Genomic DNA, 17,042 nt, shown 5'->3' with positions numbered 1-17,042 from the left:
TGATTTCCTTAGTTACACTGTGTATTAAAATGATGTCAGATTTTTTCCATTTAATTTTCAAAAGCCAGATTGATGTCAGCTGCTGGCTTAGTCTAACATGTGTAACTTTAACCAGAAGGAGATGTTTAAGTGATGAAAGTTTGCAGATGTTTTCTGCATTTTTCTGATGTTATTTGTAAAGCCCCTCATATTGCATGTTAACATATACAGCTGTAAAAGTGTTTCCCAGCCATCCCTTTTTGTGATTAAGTTTACATATTTTCCTAAATAAAAATTCCATTCATTGTAGCAATAACATTAATATGGCGCATGTTCAGAAAGAATGCATTCAGCAGATCCAAACAGGCCTGGTTTAATTAACAGTATTAAGAAATGCAGACTTAGAATACTTATAAAGACCCTCTTCCTCTTCGTCTCTCAGCTGGTATTTTGGAAAGTTGGGCCGAAAGGATGCAGAAAGGCAGCTTCTTTCCACAGGGAACCCGCGTGGCACCTACCTGATCCGTGAGAGCGAAACCACTAAAGGTAATAAACTTACTTACGGTACCACAAAATACCATTAACTGGGTTACACAACAGCACACCATCTTCTGTGCTTAAAAGAGTTTAATTATTCCGGTTATGATATTAATTTTTTAAAACTAAAGTAAACTAGTGTATGACTATAAAATTTTAATTTTGAGTGAATTATTCTTTTAACGATTAATGGTTCTGTTGTGTTGTGCTGTATGCTTTTAGTTCACTAAGAAAAAATACTGCACATCACTACACTGCACAGTATTACTGCACTACAACAGCACTTCTGTTTTGTGTTTGTGTGGCAGGTGCCTTCTCTTTGTCTATCCGGGACTGGGACGATGTGAAGGGGGACCACGTGAAACATTATAAAATCCGTAAACTGGACAGCGGAGGATATTACATCACCACTAGAGCTCAGTTTGAGACGCTTCAACAGCTGGTCCAGCATTACACGGGTAACACACATAGACACGCTTCTCATTCCACACACCCAATACACAGAGCTCAGTATATCTCATAGTCTGACATGCAAAATGATTGTAAGTAATTATAGTTTTAACTTAGAGGCATGGTTATATCCCATAATGCTACAGTACTTTTACAGCTCTCTACAGGAGGCGGCACTGCTCCAGTCAGTCAGAAAACCTCATCTGAATAGCTCTCTCTCTGTCTCTCAATAGGATGTACTTTGTCTATGCTCCAGTTAACATATTGACTGTTAATGCATCTAGAATGAGTGGATTTTAGATAGCGTGTGCATTTGACTTCTTCCATGACCTCCCATACTGAGCCCAGAGAACAAACATACACACAGATACTCATAATAATACATCCTCATGATGACCTTAACTGTATATCAGCGTCAGTTGCTGTGTTGATGCTACTCTAAAGTGGCCGTGTTTGCTTTGGCTTAACACTTTCTCGTTGTTGACCGCCTTCGCTTTCAGAAGCAGAGCTTTGTGTTTGTCTTTGTTATGTTCCCTGTTACAGCTGTGCATTTAAAGAAGACTCTGCAGTCTGTTTCTTCATTTGCTTCGATGGCTTGGTCCAAAACTTGGTGATTCCACCACCCAGCCCTGTCCCCCTGGTCTCTGTCACGTTGTATTATTTGGCGCATCTGAATCGTAAATGTGAAAAGTAGCATCAGCGGCTTACAACTGTAGCTAGGTAACAACTTGGAGTGGGTGAATATCAATTCAGAAATCCATCATCTCAAATGATTCTGTATTGATCCACCAAAAATGTATGATCATAATTTAACATTTTAATTATTAGTAATACTGTTTTATTTTTTGAAAAGTCAAATGCAGGATGTGCTATGCAGTGTGTATCATCTGCATAGCTTAAAAATGTGCACTTACAGTACAGGACACTAAATACAAATATATTTGAAACAAAGTTTAAGGTCATTTAATTTATGCAAAAACTTCAGAGCCACATTTAAGATGATTAGAGGACCCTGTCATTGTTCATGCTTATTCAGTTTTTATTATAGACGTATAATAGTGCAGCTTTTCACAGGAGAACCAGGAGCGAATTATTCACTTAAAATATTTCGTTCGGAAACACTGATTCGACATGTCACTAAAGAAATTGTAATTCATTATTCAAATGAATGGAGCGGTTTAGTCCAAGTCTTCTGAAATGAACGTATCTGATTCACATCAGATCTATTTCCACATATGAATGAGGCTTGAAACCGATCTGAAACTATCAGAATCCATGTGCTTTTTCCTGCTTACACGTTTGTGGGTCATATTTCTGCCACATGGGAGGCAAATCAGAATTGGGTCACTTGTGCCATGTACTGTAGTGTAAATGCGGCCTATGAGGTACAAATTTAATTTAGGCGTTTATTAACATATAAACACTTATCTTCGTATAAAAATATGGCAAACAAGCTCTCAAATATGCTTGCTTGACGTGCAAGAACCAGTGAGGTTTGTTCTTATATGTCAGGTAAGTACCCTTACGAAAATTAACTATGGTTTTATTATAGTAAAATTGTAGTAACCATGTTTTTTTTTGGTTTATTGTCTACCATTTGTATAACCACAGTTTTACTACAAATACCCTGGTTAAACTATGGTTAGTGTTGCAAAACCATGGTTAATTTATGGTTTAACTATAGTAACCATGTTTTTTTTGGTTTTATGTTTAGTAAAACCATTGTTGATTTTCGTAAGGGTAATGTTTGGACTTTCAGTATCAGAAATTTCATAAAAAATATCTTGTTTCAAAGATGAATGAAAATTGTATGGTTTCAGAATGACGAGAGTAATTGAAAGTAAATGATGACAGAATTTCCATTTTTGGTTGAACTATCCCTTTAAGAAATCCATTATACTAAAATAGGCTAATTAGATGTTTACTTTAATACCAGTTTTGACCCATACTGCATTCCACAAATCCCAGAAATCATTTTAAAATGGACTGGTGTGTGGCACTTTGTCCTGTCGTCAAACTTTAAATCAGGAGTGCTCAATCCTGTTCCTGGAGATCTACCTTCAGCTCCAACCCTGATCCAACACAACTGAACCAACTAATAATGATCTTGAGGAGCACTTGATAATTACAGACAGGTCTGTTTGATCAGGGTTGAAACTGAATGTGTGACAGGGCTCATGATGTTGATGGCTGGTGAGGCCGGATGCATGCTCGGTTCCTCAAGCTCAGAGCAGATGGTACTCAGTGACTGATTCCTGAAATGGTGCATCTGTTGGTGCCAAGTGTTCTGTTATCTCAGCTTTACAGTCCAGAGTAAACACTGCTGTAGTGTTGTAGGAAAATGCCACACATTAACCCTTTGCTAAATGTCAAAGCATGCCCAACAGGCATGTCCTACATCAGTCAATAAGGGACAAACATCTCAAAGGAAGCTACAAAACAGTCCAGACTGAATGATTATTTATAGAAACCATGTAGTGACATTAAGTGATTCACGAACAATTGTAGATGCCTCTGAAAGTAACCTGCAACATGGGTTCACAAATCGCACATTATTTGCAGGTGTCACGCTAAAACTCTACACTGCTTCTGATGCTCGTCTTTTCTCTCTCTCTCTGACACTGTGTGTATCTGTATATGTCTGTGTGCACACGCTCAGAGCGGGCAGCGGGGCTTTGCTGTCGTTTGGTCGTCCCTTGCCACAAAGGGATGCCAAGGCTCACTGACCTGTCTGTCAAAACCAAAGACGTGTGGGAGATTCCACGGGAGTCGCTGCAACTCATTAAGCGCTTGGGCAACGGCCAGTTCGGGGAGGTTTGGATGGGTATGGCTCCTCCCACAGTGCTAAGCAACAGCCAACCAGGAGTGTGTTTCCCAGAAGCATCGTTAGCCAACTACGGTCACAAGTTCCATTGAAATGTATTGGTAATGATGGAACTTGCGCCCACAGTTGCTTTTGGGAAATGCACCCCAGAGAGGGAGATGGAGTGGGGTCAAAGTGAGGGGTGGAGTTACTTCACAAACGTCTGGATATATAAGCTCATTTATTTCAAACCAATCTTCCAGGTTCAATATGTGTTAAGCTCTAACAAAAGCATTTGTACAATTGCCAATTCATCCTTCTGGCTTTTAAAAAACACACTCTTACAGTGGACGTAAAGTGGGTCAATGTGTGCATCCATTTCTGGAATATTCAGACATCATGAAGTGACCGACCCTCTTAGGACAAGGTGACCACCCTCCTTCTCTCTCATTGCATGTTCCCCGTCGTCCGGCTAGTTAACCCCTCTACTCCTCCTCCTTTATAGAGAGTGCAGATGGTTTGTGCTTTAATTTAACGGGTTTGTGCATGGTCTACATCCCTGATACGGTGGGACTTAGCCACGACTCCTGGGAAATCGCACGTGAGTCTCTGACGCTGGACAGGAAGCTGGGGGCCGGATGTTTCGCTGAAGTTTGGTGCGGTAAGGCAGTTCCCACATTCTCTGGTTCTACACAAACTTCGGCTTTAAATGAAGATTTCAGAGAAGCATTTTCATCTAATCCTGTTAGTTTTAAAATATTGGTTGCTCGCCACATTCTTATGACAATCTTCTGACATCCCTCAACCATTTCATTTCCACATTTATTTCTAATACCTTTATTTTATTTTATCTTGATGTCAGTATATTAGCTCCGTGAATTAGGTCTTAACTCTCTGGGGTCTGAGGGGGTATTGGGGCCCTGGAGAAGTTTTAACATGCCCTGACATTTGTGCTTTTTCTTTTTCTTATAAACATATTAATCACAAAACTGATTGCACTGTATTCAGTGCAAACTGTTACAATAATATAATAATAATAATTAATAGCAATAACAGCCTAATAAACCTACTGCTGTCTAATTAATGTTAATCAAACAACTAGCTTTAATAAAAGTCACTGTATATTTCATTCATACAGTGTTGTATTTTACATTTAATTACTTTATTCAGTTGCTGAATAGCTTAATGTCAGACAGACTTACCTGAAACATTTAAAGCCCTGTTTACTTCATTTTGTATCTTTCTTCTGATGTATTAATTTGTTCTACTGCTTATCAGATGTTTCTTTGTTCTGACTCTTCTCGTTTGTCTTCAGTAAGTTTGACAGTAACTTGTAAAATAAGCTCTATACGCATTGGATTAGTATTACCTGTTGACCTCTAGTCATTTGTAATAATTGTGGAGATTGTCTATGATCTTAGTCCCGTGCGAATCGGCCATGTCTTTAATTTGTAAAGTAGAAATTCCCCCACAAATGCTACCATATGTCGCCGAACACCGAGGTCCTGTGATAATATTAGTCTCGTGTGAATAGGCATCTCTGTGATTTGTCAGGATTCTATATCATGTTTTCAAGGTTTTTGTTTCCTGTGCATCTCTTTATCCTTCTTTCGCAAAGAATGGAGGCTGTGTTGGAGTGTTTTGGTAGTATTTTGGGTGCTGGGTCATATAGCTTTACACAATACAATTATACAAATTGCAGAAAGAGAAAGCTGAAATACAACAGAAGAGCAATAAAAAAAAGATTAAATGGAGATGACGTGTATAGCAGCATGCGGTAGGGAACATTGTTCTGTTTATGATATATAATGTTACGCAAAGTCAGTATATTTATATATTGAAATAAGATTTGAGTAAAATCACAGGCTTTGCTTATCCCGTGTGAATGTGCCAGATAATACTAATCCTGTCCGAATAGGGCTAGAGTCTTAAAAACCGGCATGAAAAAAAACAAAAACTTAAGTTTGTAAGTCTATAAAAATCATGATATGATATTTTTGGCACATCGCCCACCCCTAATCTTTGGTGTTTTTTTTTTTTACCTGTCTGAGAGTCATGGTTATTATCAACTGTTGTAAAAGAGCAGTTTAAAGAAAATTATTTTGCATACAGGTTTGGAGGGTGAGCAGACAATGCCATATTTTCATTTTCATATGAACTATTTCTATTATTAACATATTAATGAATTAGTCCAGAGGGATCTTGCATCAAGTCTTTGGTTTTACCCCTTCATTAATGACAGAAAACCATTTCTTTTTACCCATTCCATGCACAAGGATTAGATGAACATGTGAACTTGTCATTGATAATGCAAAGTTTGCCAAACAAAATTTGTTTTTTTTTCACAAGAGCAAACCTTCCTCGAGGGACAAACTAGAGCTAATTTCTGCATTTTTTTCAAATACTGATTTGTTTTGATAATTATTGTAAGAGCTTCAGTGATTCTTCTACATGTTGTTACAATGCCAGTGAATGGAGGTAAGAATAAGGACAGTAAGTATCAAGTTGAGTCATGGGTGTTTATCATGACTAATGCCCCAGGTGTAAGGGAACTGTTGTGTGTGTGTGTCATGCGTTCCTGCCTCTTGTGCCCATATTTGCTTTGTTTCCTGTCCTTGTTAAATGTAATCATCAGTTAATTCTTGTCCAGCCATGTTCGTCTCATTATCTATGATTTGCGTGTGTATTTATAGTTCTGTCTGTTCAGTTTCGTGTCGTCTGGTCTACTCGTTACTCCCCGGTGTTCCTGTTGATGTCTGTGTCTTACCCTGCCTTGTCTTGCCCTGCCTTGATGTCAGTAAAGTGTGTTATTTGAGTTTATATCCTCGTCTGCGTGTTCCTGGTTCCTCCCTCGTGTGTGCACCGTGACAGAAGACCAGACCAAAACAGTAAGCGGCGCCCCTTCACCTCGTTTTGTTTTCCGTTTTTTAAAAGTCTTTTGTTTGTTCCTGTTTTTGGTCTGTCTCTCGCGGCATGGAAGTCGCCACTCGACATCCCGCCTTAGCCCACTGCAAGTCGGCGTGGGAGTTCGGCAGGATTACCGCGAGTGCCGCGAGTCCGCTGGCCGTGAGCCCTAAAAGTCTGCCGATCGCGGGAGAAGTTCGCCGTTGTCCGCGGCTCATCCTACCCGCCGATCGTGGGAGATATCCGCCGTCCGCGGCTCCCAACCTCGCCGCTCACACCGAGCCCGCCGTTCGCGGGAGTTCACGCCGCCGTCCGCGGCACACCGAGCCCGCCGTTCGCGGGAGTTCACGCCGCCGTCCGCGGGGAAAGCCAACCCGCCGTCGGTGGCTCCCCCTATTCACGCCGCTACCCGCGGCTCACCGACCCCGCCGTTCGCGGGAGATCACGTCGCCGTCCGTGGGGAAAGCCCACCCACCGTCGGCGGCTCCCCTGTGCACGCCGCCGATCCGCCTCTGACTCAATGCCCGCCGGCCAGCCTCTGACTCAAGGCCCACTGGATTGCCGCTGACTCAAGCCCGCCGGATTGCCGCTGACTCATGCCCATCGGCCGTCATGACCCTCTCCGTGGATGAAGTCCACACGTCACGGCCAGGAGTGCCGTATGTATGTCTCGTTGTGCCCACAGGAACATTTTAACTTACCATGTCATGTCTTGTCCATGGAGACTCGTCTGGGGCAGGCGGCTCCTTGAGTTGTGGCCATGGAGGCCAGTCGCAGCCGCTTGCCCCCCCGTCGCAGAAGTGGAGGAGGTCGCTGAGGGACCCTGTGAGGGCCCCTGACTCCTCGTCATGCCCAGAGGAAGCCTCAGCTTCCTAGCTAGCCCAGGAGGGCTTCTGGTTCCTGTGGGATGTCTTGTCGTGTTTGTCTGACCCTGGAGGGTTTCCTGTCGTGTGTCATGTACTGTCTTGTTTGTCTAGCCCCGGAGGGCTCCTGATACCCCCTGGATTCCCCATGGAAATTTTGGGGGGGGGGTAGTAGAGCTCTGGGTGGAGTGGGCGGGCCGTAGGAGGCCACGGCCACGAAGACCACCCGCCATGGCTTCCTGAGCTCCCAGCTCCGCCGGGGCCTCCGTCTGTTCTGCTCTGGAGGTCCCCGTCCTGTGTTTCTGTGGATGTCTGTCCTGAGGGGCCTCCAGAGCGCCCACCCCCCCTCCCTGATGGAACTGTTAAGGCTCGGGACGAGCCTTTCGGGAGGGGGGAGTAATGTAAGGGAACTGTTGTGTGTGTGTGTCATGCGTTCCTGCCTCTTGTGCCCATATTTGCTTTGTTTCCTGTCCTTGTTAAATGTAATCATCAGTTAATTCTTGTCCAGCCATGTTCGTCTCATTATCTATGATTTGCGTGTGTATTTATAGTTCTGTCTGTTCAGTTTCGTGTCGTCTGGTCTACTCGTTACTCCCCGGTGTTCCTGTTGATGTCTGTGTCTTACCCTGCCTTGTCTTGCCCTGCCTTGATGTCAGTAAAGTGTGTTATTTGAGTTTATATCCTCGTCTGCGTGTTCCTGGTTCCTCCCTCGTGTGTGCACCGTGACACCAGGAGAGTTTTTCTTCTGTTCCACACCTCTGTTAATCACAAGCGGTCTTGTTCGAGATAAGTGTGGTTGTGTGCTCATCTCTCACTTTCTCACTCACTTCCCTGTAGATGTGCATCCAAAAATATCACCTGAATCTGCCTATTATAACTATTGCCTTTAGGACACTGCTGGTATTTAGTTTTTAATGAGCAGAGACACACAGATCAGATTTTAAAAACCAGATACCACATCAGATGTAACCGTTTGAGTACCACTTTGGCATTGCCTGAAGGTAAACATGAGATGATGTTTGTAACATTTTCTTCTGTAATCTGAAGTATTTCAAGTTGAAAAAAAAGATATTCAATGGACAGAAGAATGTAAAGCACTTTAATTATTATAAAAACTCCATCAGCCATTGGTCAGATTGGTTGAGCCAGTGGCAGAGTTCTGGGTTGGTTGAGATCCTCAGATGTCTCTATTAATCTAGGATTGCAGAAGGTATTTTAATACCCAATAAATTAACTTCAAACGATCAGAATATCCACCATTGCAGTGTTGTTTAAAGGCAAGCAGATTCCAGTGCTGTGGATTGTTTTTTCTGTCTGTTGAAATTCCCTACTATATCCTGCAGAAAACAGCCACAAATCACAAGTATTATGTACATCACACAAAAAACTTTGTTGCAAAGTAAAAATATCTATATATACTAAAAATAACATACTTGAGATTGCATAAGAAGCACACTTTTAACAAACTGCATTCAGCACAAATTTGTGTTGATCTGCATAATTAATTTAAGAGTGCTAAAACAATATAGAAATTGAATACAAATAAGCAATGCTATAAATGGGCACAATTAATTCATAGTAAATTCCCCATCAGTGTACTTGTGTGATAATGGCTGCTTTAATTGCTAATTAATTTTGCATGAACTCGGGGGCTGAACTTTTTTGGGGTGCATGAAAGTCATTTTGTGGCATACTGTTCCTCTAGGAGCTTTGTGCAGTTGCATTGACTCTCTGCTGTGTGGTTTCTATCAGGCACATGGAATGGCAACACTAAAGTGGCTGTGAAGACCCTCAAGCCGGGAACCATGTCTCCAGAGTCCTTCCTGGAGGAAGCGCAGATCATGAAGAAATTACGACATGATAAACTAGTGCAGCTCTACGCTGTCGTTTCTGAGGAGCCCATCTACATCGTCACTGAGTATATGGGAAAAGGTCAGCCGTCGTTCTCATAGTAAAAGTGAAGAGAATGGGTTAACATGAGGACAGACATAGAATGTATCTATTTTAGCAACACTGATGGATTTTGTAGGCCTGACTGAAAAAAAAATCCAATTAAAGATAAATCAGGATTGAAGGTTGATGTTCTAACCTTAGAAATTGTCACTTGAGGACTCAAAACACTCTGCTTTATTGGACAGAAAGAAAGAAATTATAGTGGGCTAAATTTAATTTGAAGAGCTGTAATGGAGGAAGCAGACATTTAACCTAATACTGCTAGAAAACCTAGTGGACAGTTGACGGAATTTTTTTTTGTGAAACAGAAATGTTCTTTAGATGTTAAAGGTTCTTTATGGAACCATTCAGACAGAAAAGGTTCTTCTATGGCATCGTGAAGCACCTTCATTTTTAAGTGTGTGTGTGTGTGTGTGTGTACACGTGCTTATAGCAGCATGTCTCTTGTTTTGCTGAAGCTATCATGTGTATGTTGTGTATGTTGTATGTTTTAGGAAGTCTTCTAGATTTCCTGAAGGACGGGGAGGGACGAGCCCTCAAGCTGCCCAACCTCGTCGACATGGCGGCCCAGGTACAGCAACATCATTTAAGCCTGATCTACAGTGCTCCCAGAAAATATTTAGACACTACAGCCACACTTCAAACCACCATTTATTTCAAAGAAAGTTAAAAATAGGTATACTACTTAAAATAGTGGTTGGGGCCACTGTAGATCAATGATGTAACAAATACAGGAGGATGAAAATAACCCTGCTTTAAATCACTCGGTCTGAAAAGAATCTGTTCAGGCCCCTATTGTGTGTGTGAAGTGATATTATATTATTTTATTATATGTAGGTAGCCTATCATGTTGTATCAGCACTGTAACACACAGAAGGCAATATTTCTTAGTTTAACCTCAAGTGACTTCAGCACTAGGCTATTCCTTAAGGATTTGACTTTGCTCAGCAGATTTCAGTGTAATTGTTTGTGCATTCAGGTGGCTGGAGGTATGGCCTACATCGAGCGGATGAACTACATTCACAGAGATTTGCGCTCTGCTAACATTCTGGTTGGTGATAGCCTGGCGTGTAAGATCGCTGACTTTGGCCTGGCCAGACTCATTGAGGACAATGAGTACACTGCCCGACAGGGTAAGAATCACACCATCTGGACACATACATATATGTATTGTTTTGGATGCTGTTACCCACCCACCCCCATCCTAAAGAAATAGTTGAGTCTTTCATCATTTTGTTCCAGAAGACACCATTTTTCAGTGGAACACAAAAGTAGAATTGTGAGCCTTGCTGGTAAAATGAGTCGGAAAAGCGCACGGGATAATTTTGAGCTACATACAAAAAGAGTGAAAAATGAGTTCATTAAACCCACGTCCAGCAATCCCAATGCTCCTAATAGTAATTAAACATCTACAATTATCTTTATTTGTACGTTATCTGAGAGGAGTACCATTTTCTCGGAGCTCGCTTCTCGTTAAGTTACAAGAGCAAATTTAACTTTTTTCACAATATTCAAATTTTTTGAGACCACGTTTTATTTTGTGATTTGAATAACTTTTCTCACACATTTTGGCATCTCTGGTAGATTAAGAGGGTTTTCTCATTGGCAGACTGTTTATCCTGTTTCTGTGGTGCAGAGAGATAGCAGCCAAAGAGGCTGCGGGGGAGTAGAAGATAGTGAGTCTCTTAGAAAAAGCTACCTGAAATATCACAATTTCTTTTCAATAAAATGGCCAAGCAAAAGGAAGAGCTGGCACAATCCCATGAAACGGTCTTGAATATGAAATGTTCATCGCACACAAAAGTTCTGCCACCAAACTGCCTGCCTACAAATCGTTTCACAATAGATTTACAGATTAATTAATCTTATACAGCAAAGGAGTTGCATTTCACATGGAATTGAGATTTGATTGGATTGTGAAAAGTGAACTTTGTTATTATCGGTCAACACTGTATACATCAGCAGACAAGAAAAGCTGTTCCAGAAAAGCAGCAAATTATTAAATCTTGGTGAAAGATTGTCTATACAGATTGTTTTAGGATAATGTGAGCTGATGAATTGTACACAATAAGGTATGTATTAATAAAATAAATGTGAAGTCAGAGCTGTGTGTTGTGGGCAGTGCTCCAAACATATATAGTGTAGTTCACCTTAAGGTCCTGCTTTAAATCACTCGGTCTGAAAAGAATCTGTTCAGGCCCCTATTGTGTGTATGAAGTGATATTATATGTCTCTAATCATTTCCTGTCTCTTATTCTTCTGTCCATGGGAAAGACGTGTAAAATTAAGTTTTTGATTTCATGATTTCAAAGTTTTAATAGTTGGTAGCTGACCTTAAGAAAAGATATTCCAGTGCATGTTTATTTTAATACATCTCTTTCTTTCTCCTGTGTCTGTATCTCAGGGGCAAAATTCCCTATTAAGTGGACGGCTCCTGAAGCAGCTCTGTATGGGAAGTTCACCATTAAATCTGATGTTTGGTCTTTTGGAATCCTGCTTACGGAGCTGGCCACTAAAGGCAGAGTTCCATATCCAGGTAAATCTTGAAACAGGTGCTCTGGGTGATCCCTAGGTGTATTGTAAAATTAATGTAAAGTTCTGTTATGAAACTCTAGATGGCGCAGACTGATAGGTTCTAACTCAATCTGACATAATGACATTATTATTCACATGGTGCAGCCGATTGGTTTTTGTTGCATCAGCAGCCAATGAGCTTGCAAATACTTGACTTCAGAAACCCTCCACCCTCCCTAGCTCCACCTGTATAGATCAGCTACGGAGTTTTTTTCATGTATGTTATATGTGCAGCAGCAGTATTACTTACATGCTCACAGCAGCATGTCTGTGGATGTATTGGCAGTAGCAAGTCTTAGTACTTGCAGATCTATTCCACCAAGGCCAAACACATTAACATTGCCATGAATATTATTAGATCACGTCAGAACTAATGTGACCTTCAAAAAAAAGCATAAAAAGCCAAAACTATCTGACCCACATTTAAAATAGGTGTCTTTTGGAGATGCAGTTTGTGATATTTCATCATTTCTGTAAACCAAAAAACTTCTAAACATTTAAAGGTGAAGGTCTTTGCTGTCACATACCCCAATTTCTGAGAAGCATGTCCAGTCTCAGATTTCATATTTCAGACTGACTCTGCTGTATCCACACCTTCGTATTGTTTTCATAATTTCTCTCAGACTCTTAAAAGATGAGATGCTGAAACTCTGATACATGATGAATTACTGTAGATATACACAAATTCTAGAAATAAAAATCCAGTGGTCTTGGCTGGAATGTAGGGTAGAAATGAAGGCGGAGTGTGAAATGCCATTGTGTCTACGCAGTATTGCATCATCCACAGATGTTTGCAGGCGTTTCTCTCTCAGTCTTGTTGAAATGTGCTCATGTCCCTCATGATGATGATTAAACTTCTGGCTTCATAAATGCAGTTCTGTTCCAAGATCCCTAGTATTTAGAAGCAGGTATGATTGCCCCTAGAGTTTCAAAAGTTATTGCCTGGTTTGACTGACAGATTGAGTCTGTACTTTGCAACATGAGTTCATGCATCTTTTTATTAGTGCTTCTGGTTCAAAAGTGACTACTTTTCAATGTGACTATGAAAATACATCTTTCTGAAAACAAAAAAAAACTTACAGGACATACAGATAAAAGTCATGCTCCGTTTATTTGAGCATCCCAACTAGCTCACCATAGCAACCCTGACTCAAACAAGGGTGTGAGTTTGAGCAGAACTAATATATGAAAGATGAGTGAGCGTTTGAGAAAAGAGTTTCATTTATTTCAAATGTTATCAGTTGTATTTGGTGCCGCTAATGGCACTTTAAATGGTTAAATGGTCTTAATAGGGATAGATGTCCATATGCATGTCTTCAGTTTCAGTGGTGGACGAAGTACACAAATCAAGTAAGAATACAGATTAGTCAGATTATCGGATTATCGGAGTAATACAGCCTAATAGAATATTACTCCGATAATAATGTTACTCGAATAAAATTACAAAAGTACTTGTTTTTTTAATGTACTTAAGTATTGAAAGTGAAAAGTACTGTTCGATGAACCATGTGTATTATTTATTCTAGCCAGCACAAGTCAATAAGGATGATTAGTGCAGACTTTCAATATGTATTGTTCTGCAAATAAGGAAACGTTTTATTTTATTAACAAAACTTGTCACACTCTATCAAAACATTAAACTTCAATATACTAAAATATCAATTTATGTTAGACACCGCAACCAAGTCTTGGAGCGAGTGACTATTCCTTCAGTTTAAAATAACGAGAAACAAGATGTTTTATGAAATTTAGTGGAATGAGTATCATGAGTTAATATAAAATAATAATCGTAATCAAGTCATACTTTAGTTTGTGGATCACTTCTCACTATAAACTGTTAACTATGACTTTTGCCTCTGTAAACTCCTGAATTGTTGCTTATTAATAGTTAGTATGGGGATTAAGGGATCTAAAATATGATCATGCAGAATAAGGCATTAATATGTGTTTTAAGTAATAACAATCAGCCAATATGCTAATAATATGTGTGCTGATAAACAATAATTAAGGGTACCTAACAAAAGTGCTTCCAATAATAATAATAACAATCATTTTCTTGGTAACACTTTATTTTAGGGTCTCTTAACTAGTTGCTTATTAGCATGCATATTACTAGAATATTAGCCGTTTATTAGTACTAGCTAAGCATATATTAACGCCTTATTCTACATCCCTAATCCTACCCAATACCTAAACTTATTATATTATTAATGAGTAGCAAATTAGGAATTTATTGAGGGAAAAGTCATAGTTAATAATGAATAAGAGTTCCCTATTCTAAAGTGTTACCATTTTCTTTATCAGTTTTTGTCTGGTTTTCCAGCTTAGTATTGGTTTACTGTGAGTGAGAAACCCTGGGATTTCCAAATGAAGACAGATCATATATGCATTTAGCTAAAGTTAATTTTATAGCAAGTGTTCTCAGCTCTGGCCCTAAATAGTTACAGTTAGAGTTTGATCAAATTTGGACAGTGTACCTTGAGAACCTGCTTAAAGAAAGCTCTGTTATAGCCTTGTCTTCCTAGATGGTACCCATGAAATCTCTAAGATGAACATGCTGACAGTTGTGCTAAAACTCTTGTGTCACTTTGCTAGGGATGAATAACAGAGAGGTACTGGAACAAGTGGAGCGTGGCTACCGGATGCCGTGTCCCCAGGACTGCCCGAGCTCTCTTCACGAGCTGATGGTTCAGTGCTGGAAGAAGGACGCAGAAGAGCGGCCCACCTTCGAGTACCTGCAGGCCTTCCTCGAGGATTACTTCACCGCAACCGAACCTCAATATCAGCCCGGAGACAACCTCTAATCCCAGCCTCCTGGGCTCACCATGATCTCATCCACCCTGGGCCGTCTCCCTCCTGACTGTAGGCATGTACAGCTTCACGAGTTCACCTAAGCTCCTGTTACTCCCCTGCGGCTCCACACACCCTAGTCGACTGAAAACTCGACCGTTTGCACAGACTTTACACTTGAGGGGTGTAAACACGAGCGAGCTGGGGAGGCGAACAGGGGGAATTGTGGGTAAAATTGGAAGGGGAAAAGTTGTGGCCATAACCATTATAATGATATGAAACGATGCCTGTATTCACTGTAAATACGAGATGCTTGTTTAAGGTTTATTTTCAATTTGTTTTCATTCAGGTTTTTTGTTTTGTTATACCTGCTCATCTTTTTGTTGCTTTACAAAGAAGCAGTTTTGATCGTGTTGAGGAACCCGTTCTCCATGAAGGCAGACGTCTATGAAGGGTTTAGGTGCATACAATGAGTGTTGAATTTGAGAATGTTTGTGGTTTATTAATTTTCTCCTCTGCTGATCAGATCATGTTCCAAATGGAGGAGTCTTTATTATTCTAGTGGTTTTAAAATATCTCACAATTTCTTTAATTTATTTTTTTATTTGTTTTACATTGCTTAAGATACTAAATTGAATTGACATCCTCTCCAAATTGTTAGATGTTAACCTAATGTAACAAAAAATGATTTTACGCATATTGTACATTTTTGTATTTCTAGCCAAATGTTAAAGACTGCCATACATCAGCATAACTCCACAGAGAAAATGCATTGTGTTTAGTTTTCCAGCTATTTCTGATTATGGGTGGGGGTTTTTTCTGTTACCCCAAACTTCGGCTGTGCCCAAAGCCTAAAAAAACTTGCATTCAGTATTCAAAGGGAAGCTACCAAGAAATGTTTGAATCCAATAATTAAATCCAACATCCTGTTTTCTAGGGGTTGAAATATCCTTGTATGTGTTAGCGGATATACTGTAGCTACTGTAGTACAGAGTGAATGCAAGGGAACATCTCAGAAACATCTCAGTTTTCTCTTTCAGGTCAACTACTGTCACGGAGGAGCAAACGTTTAAAGAGAATCTTGCCGAGTAAGTCAAAGGTAAAGTTAACTAAAGTTAAAAGTTAGCTATTGTTAGAAAAAAGTAAATATAAAATTGGACGTTTTTGGGGTACAACAGCATGCCACTGTGGCAGTACCCTCAAAAGAACAACTTTGTACCTTATCTGCCTCTAAAAGGTGTGTTTTAGTATCTTAAAGTAGTAATATGTACCTTTAAGGTACTACTACTGTTTAGGTCTAAGTAATGTATAAAGTTGTCCTGCTGAGGATACGCTCTTGAATTTGTTCTTGATATTTAGACATGGCATAATAGTGCCTTGGAAGCCAGTCTGAAAGCAGTTTTCAGAAATGTGGTTTGTTAAGTCATTGACCGACTGTGCAGCGAGAAAGCAAAGCAGACGTTTTTGGTTTCGGACACAGTCTCATTCAAATCAGATCAGGTTCCATTTGCCCTCCACGACAACTGGTCCCTATGTGCTGTTTATTCTGTTCTTCATGGAGGACACTTTTCAAATCTGTTTGTTTCAGTGTATTTGGTTTAACCTAGCATAAATCTATATGGAACTGCTTGGATTTGGATTAAGGGAACACTGAAGTACCTTTTCCCTTGGTTTGTACAGTGCTCATCAGAACGCCTTTAAAACCCCTCACCTGCATTGCATTTGCTTTTAACAGTATCGCAAGTGTCAGTAATCGCCTCAAAATTGCCATTCCCATTTTTTTAACATGCCATTTTGTTAACGTTTCTCATTTGGAAATAAAAAATTCAATATTTTACAACTATTTACAAGCTTTACTCCTCTTTCCTATTACCAATTAAAAGCTAAGGTGGTTTCTCGCAGCATATTTATTTCTCTGCTTATTTTAACAGGTTGCAGCATTCACACTGTGCCCTTAAGCAAGTAAAGTTTCAGTTTCAGTATTTTTGCAATTGGTAGTGTACTTAACTGCAGAAAATAAGTAAAAAATTCATTATCAACACTAAACAGTCGTTTAAAAAAATTGACATAAAATAGTGGCGCATAAACGTATTACTCATTTTGTCAAATAAGATTTTGGTCGTATGGATCACCTCCTAGTATTTTTATTAGAGAGCTGCTAGAAAGTTATTCCATAATGGAGGAAGCAG

General features: G+C 40.0%; 1 protein-coding gene across 3 annotated transcripts in view; it reads left to right on the top strand.

Annotated features, from left to right (window-relative positions):
• Positions 1-16,698, top strand: part of LOC306880642 (tyrosine-protein kinase fynb-like) — a 63,063-nt gene extending 46,365 nt beyond the window's left edge. Inside the window, exons 6-14 of one of the 3 annotated variants that reach the window (XM_079434291.1) lie at positions 422-525; positions 825-974; positions 3,626-3,790; positions 4,275-4,430; positions 9,289-9,468; positions 9,984-10,060; positions 10,469-10,622; positions 11,894-12,025; positions 14,659-16,698. In XM_079434291.1, coding sequence (XP_079290417.1) covers positions 422-525; positions 825-974; positions 3,626-3,790; positions 4,275-4,430; positions 9,289-9,468; positions 9,984-10,060; positions 10,469-10,622; positions 11,894-12,025; positions 14,659-14,867 — 1,327 coding nt within the window. In that variant the 3' untranslated portion in view covers positions 14,868-16,698. The remainder of the gene's footprint in view (positions 1-421; positions 526-824; positions 975-3,625; positions 3,791-4,274; positions 4,431-9,288; positions 9,469-9,983; positions 10,061-10,468; positions 10,623-11,893; positions 12,026-14,658) is intronic. The other 2 variants (XM_079434289.1, XM_079434290.1) reach the window with 2 other exon arrangements.
• The last annotated feature ends 344 nt before the right edge of the window (positions 16,699-17,042 follow it).

The sequence above is a fragment of the Barbus barbus genome, assembly GCF_936440315.1.
Source record: "Barbus barbus genome assembly, chromosome: 14".
Classification (NCBI taxonomy): Eukaryota; Metazoa; Chordata; class Actinopteri; order Cypriniformes; family Cyprinidae; genus Barbus; species Barbus barbus.
Note: the sequence above shows the minus strand (reverse complement) of the source record. Positions and strands in the feature narration are given on the sequence as shown.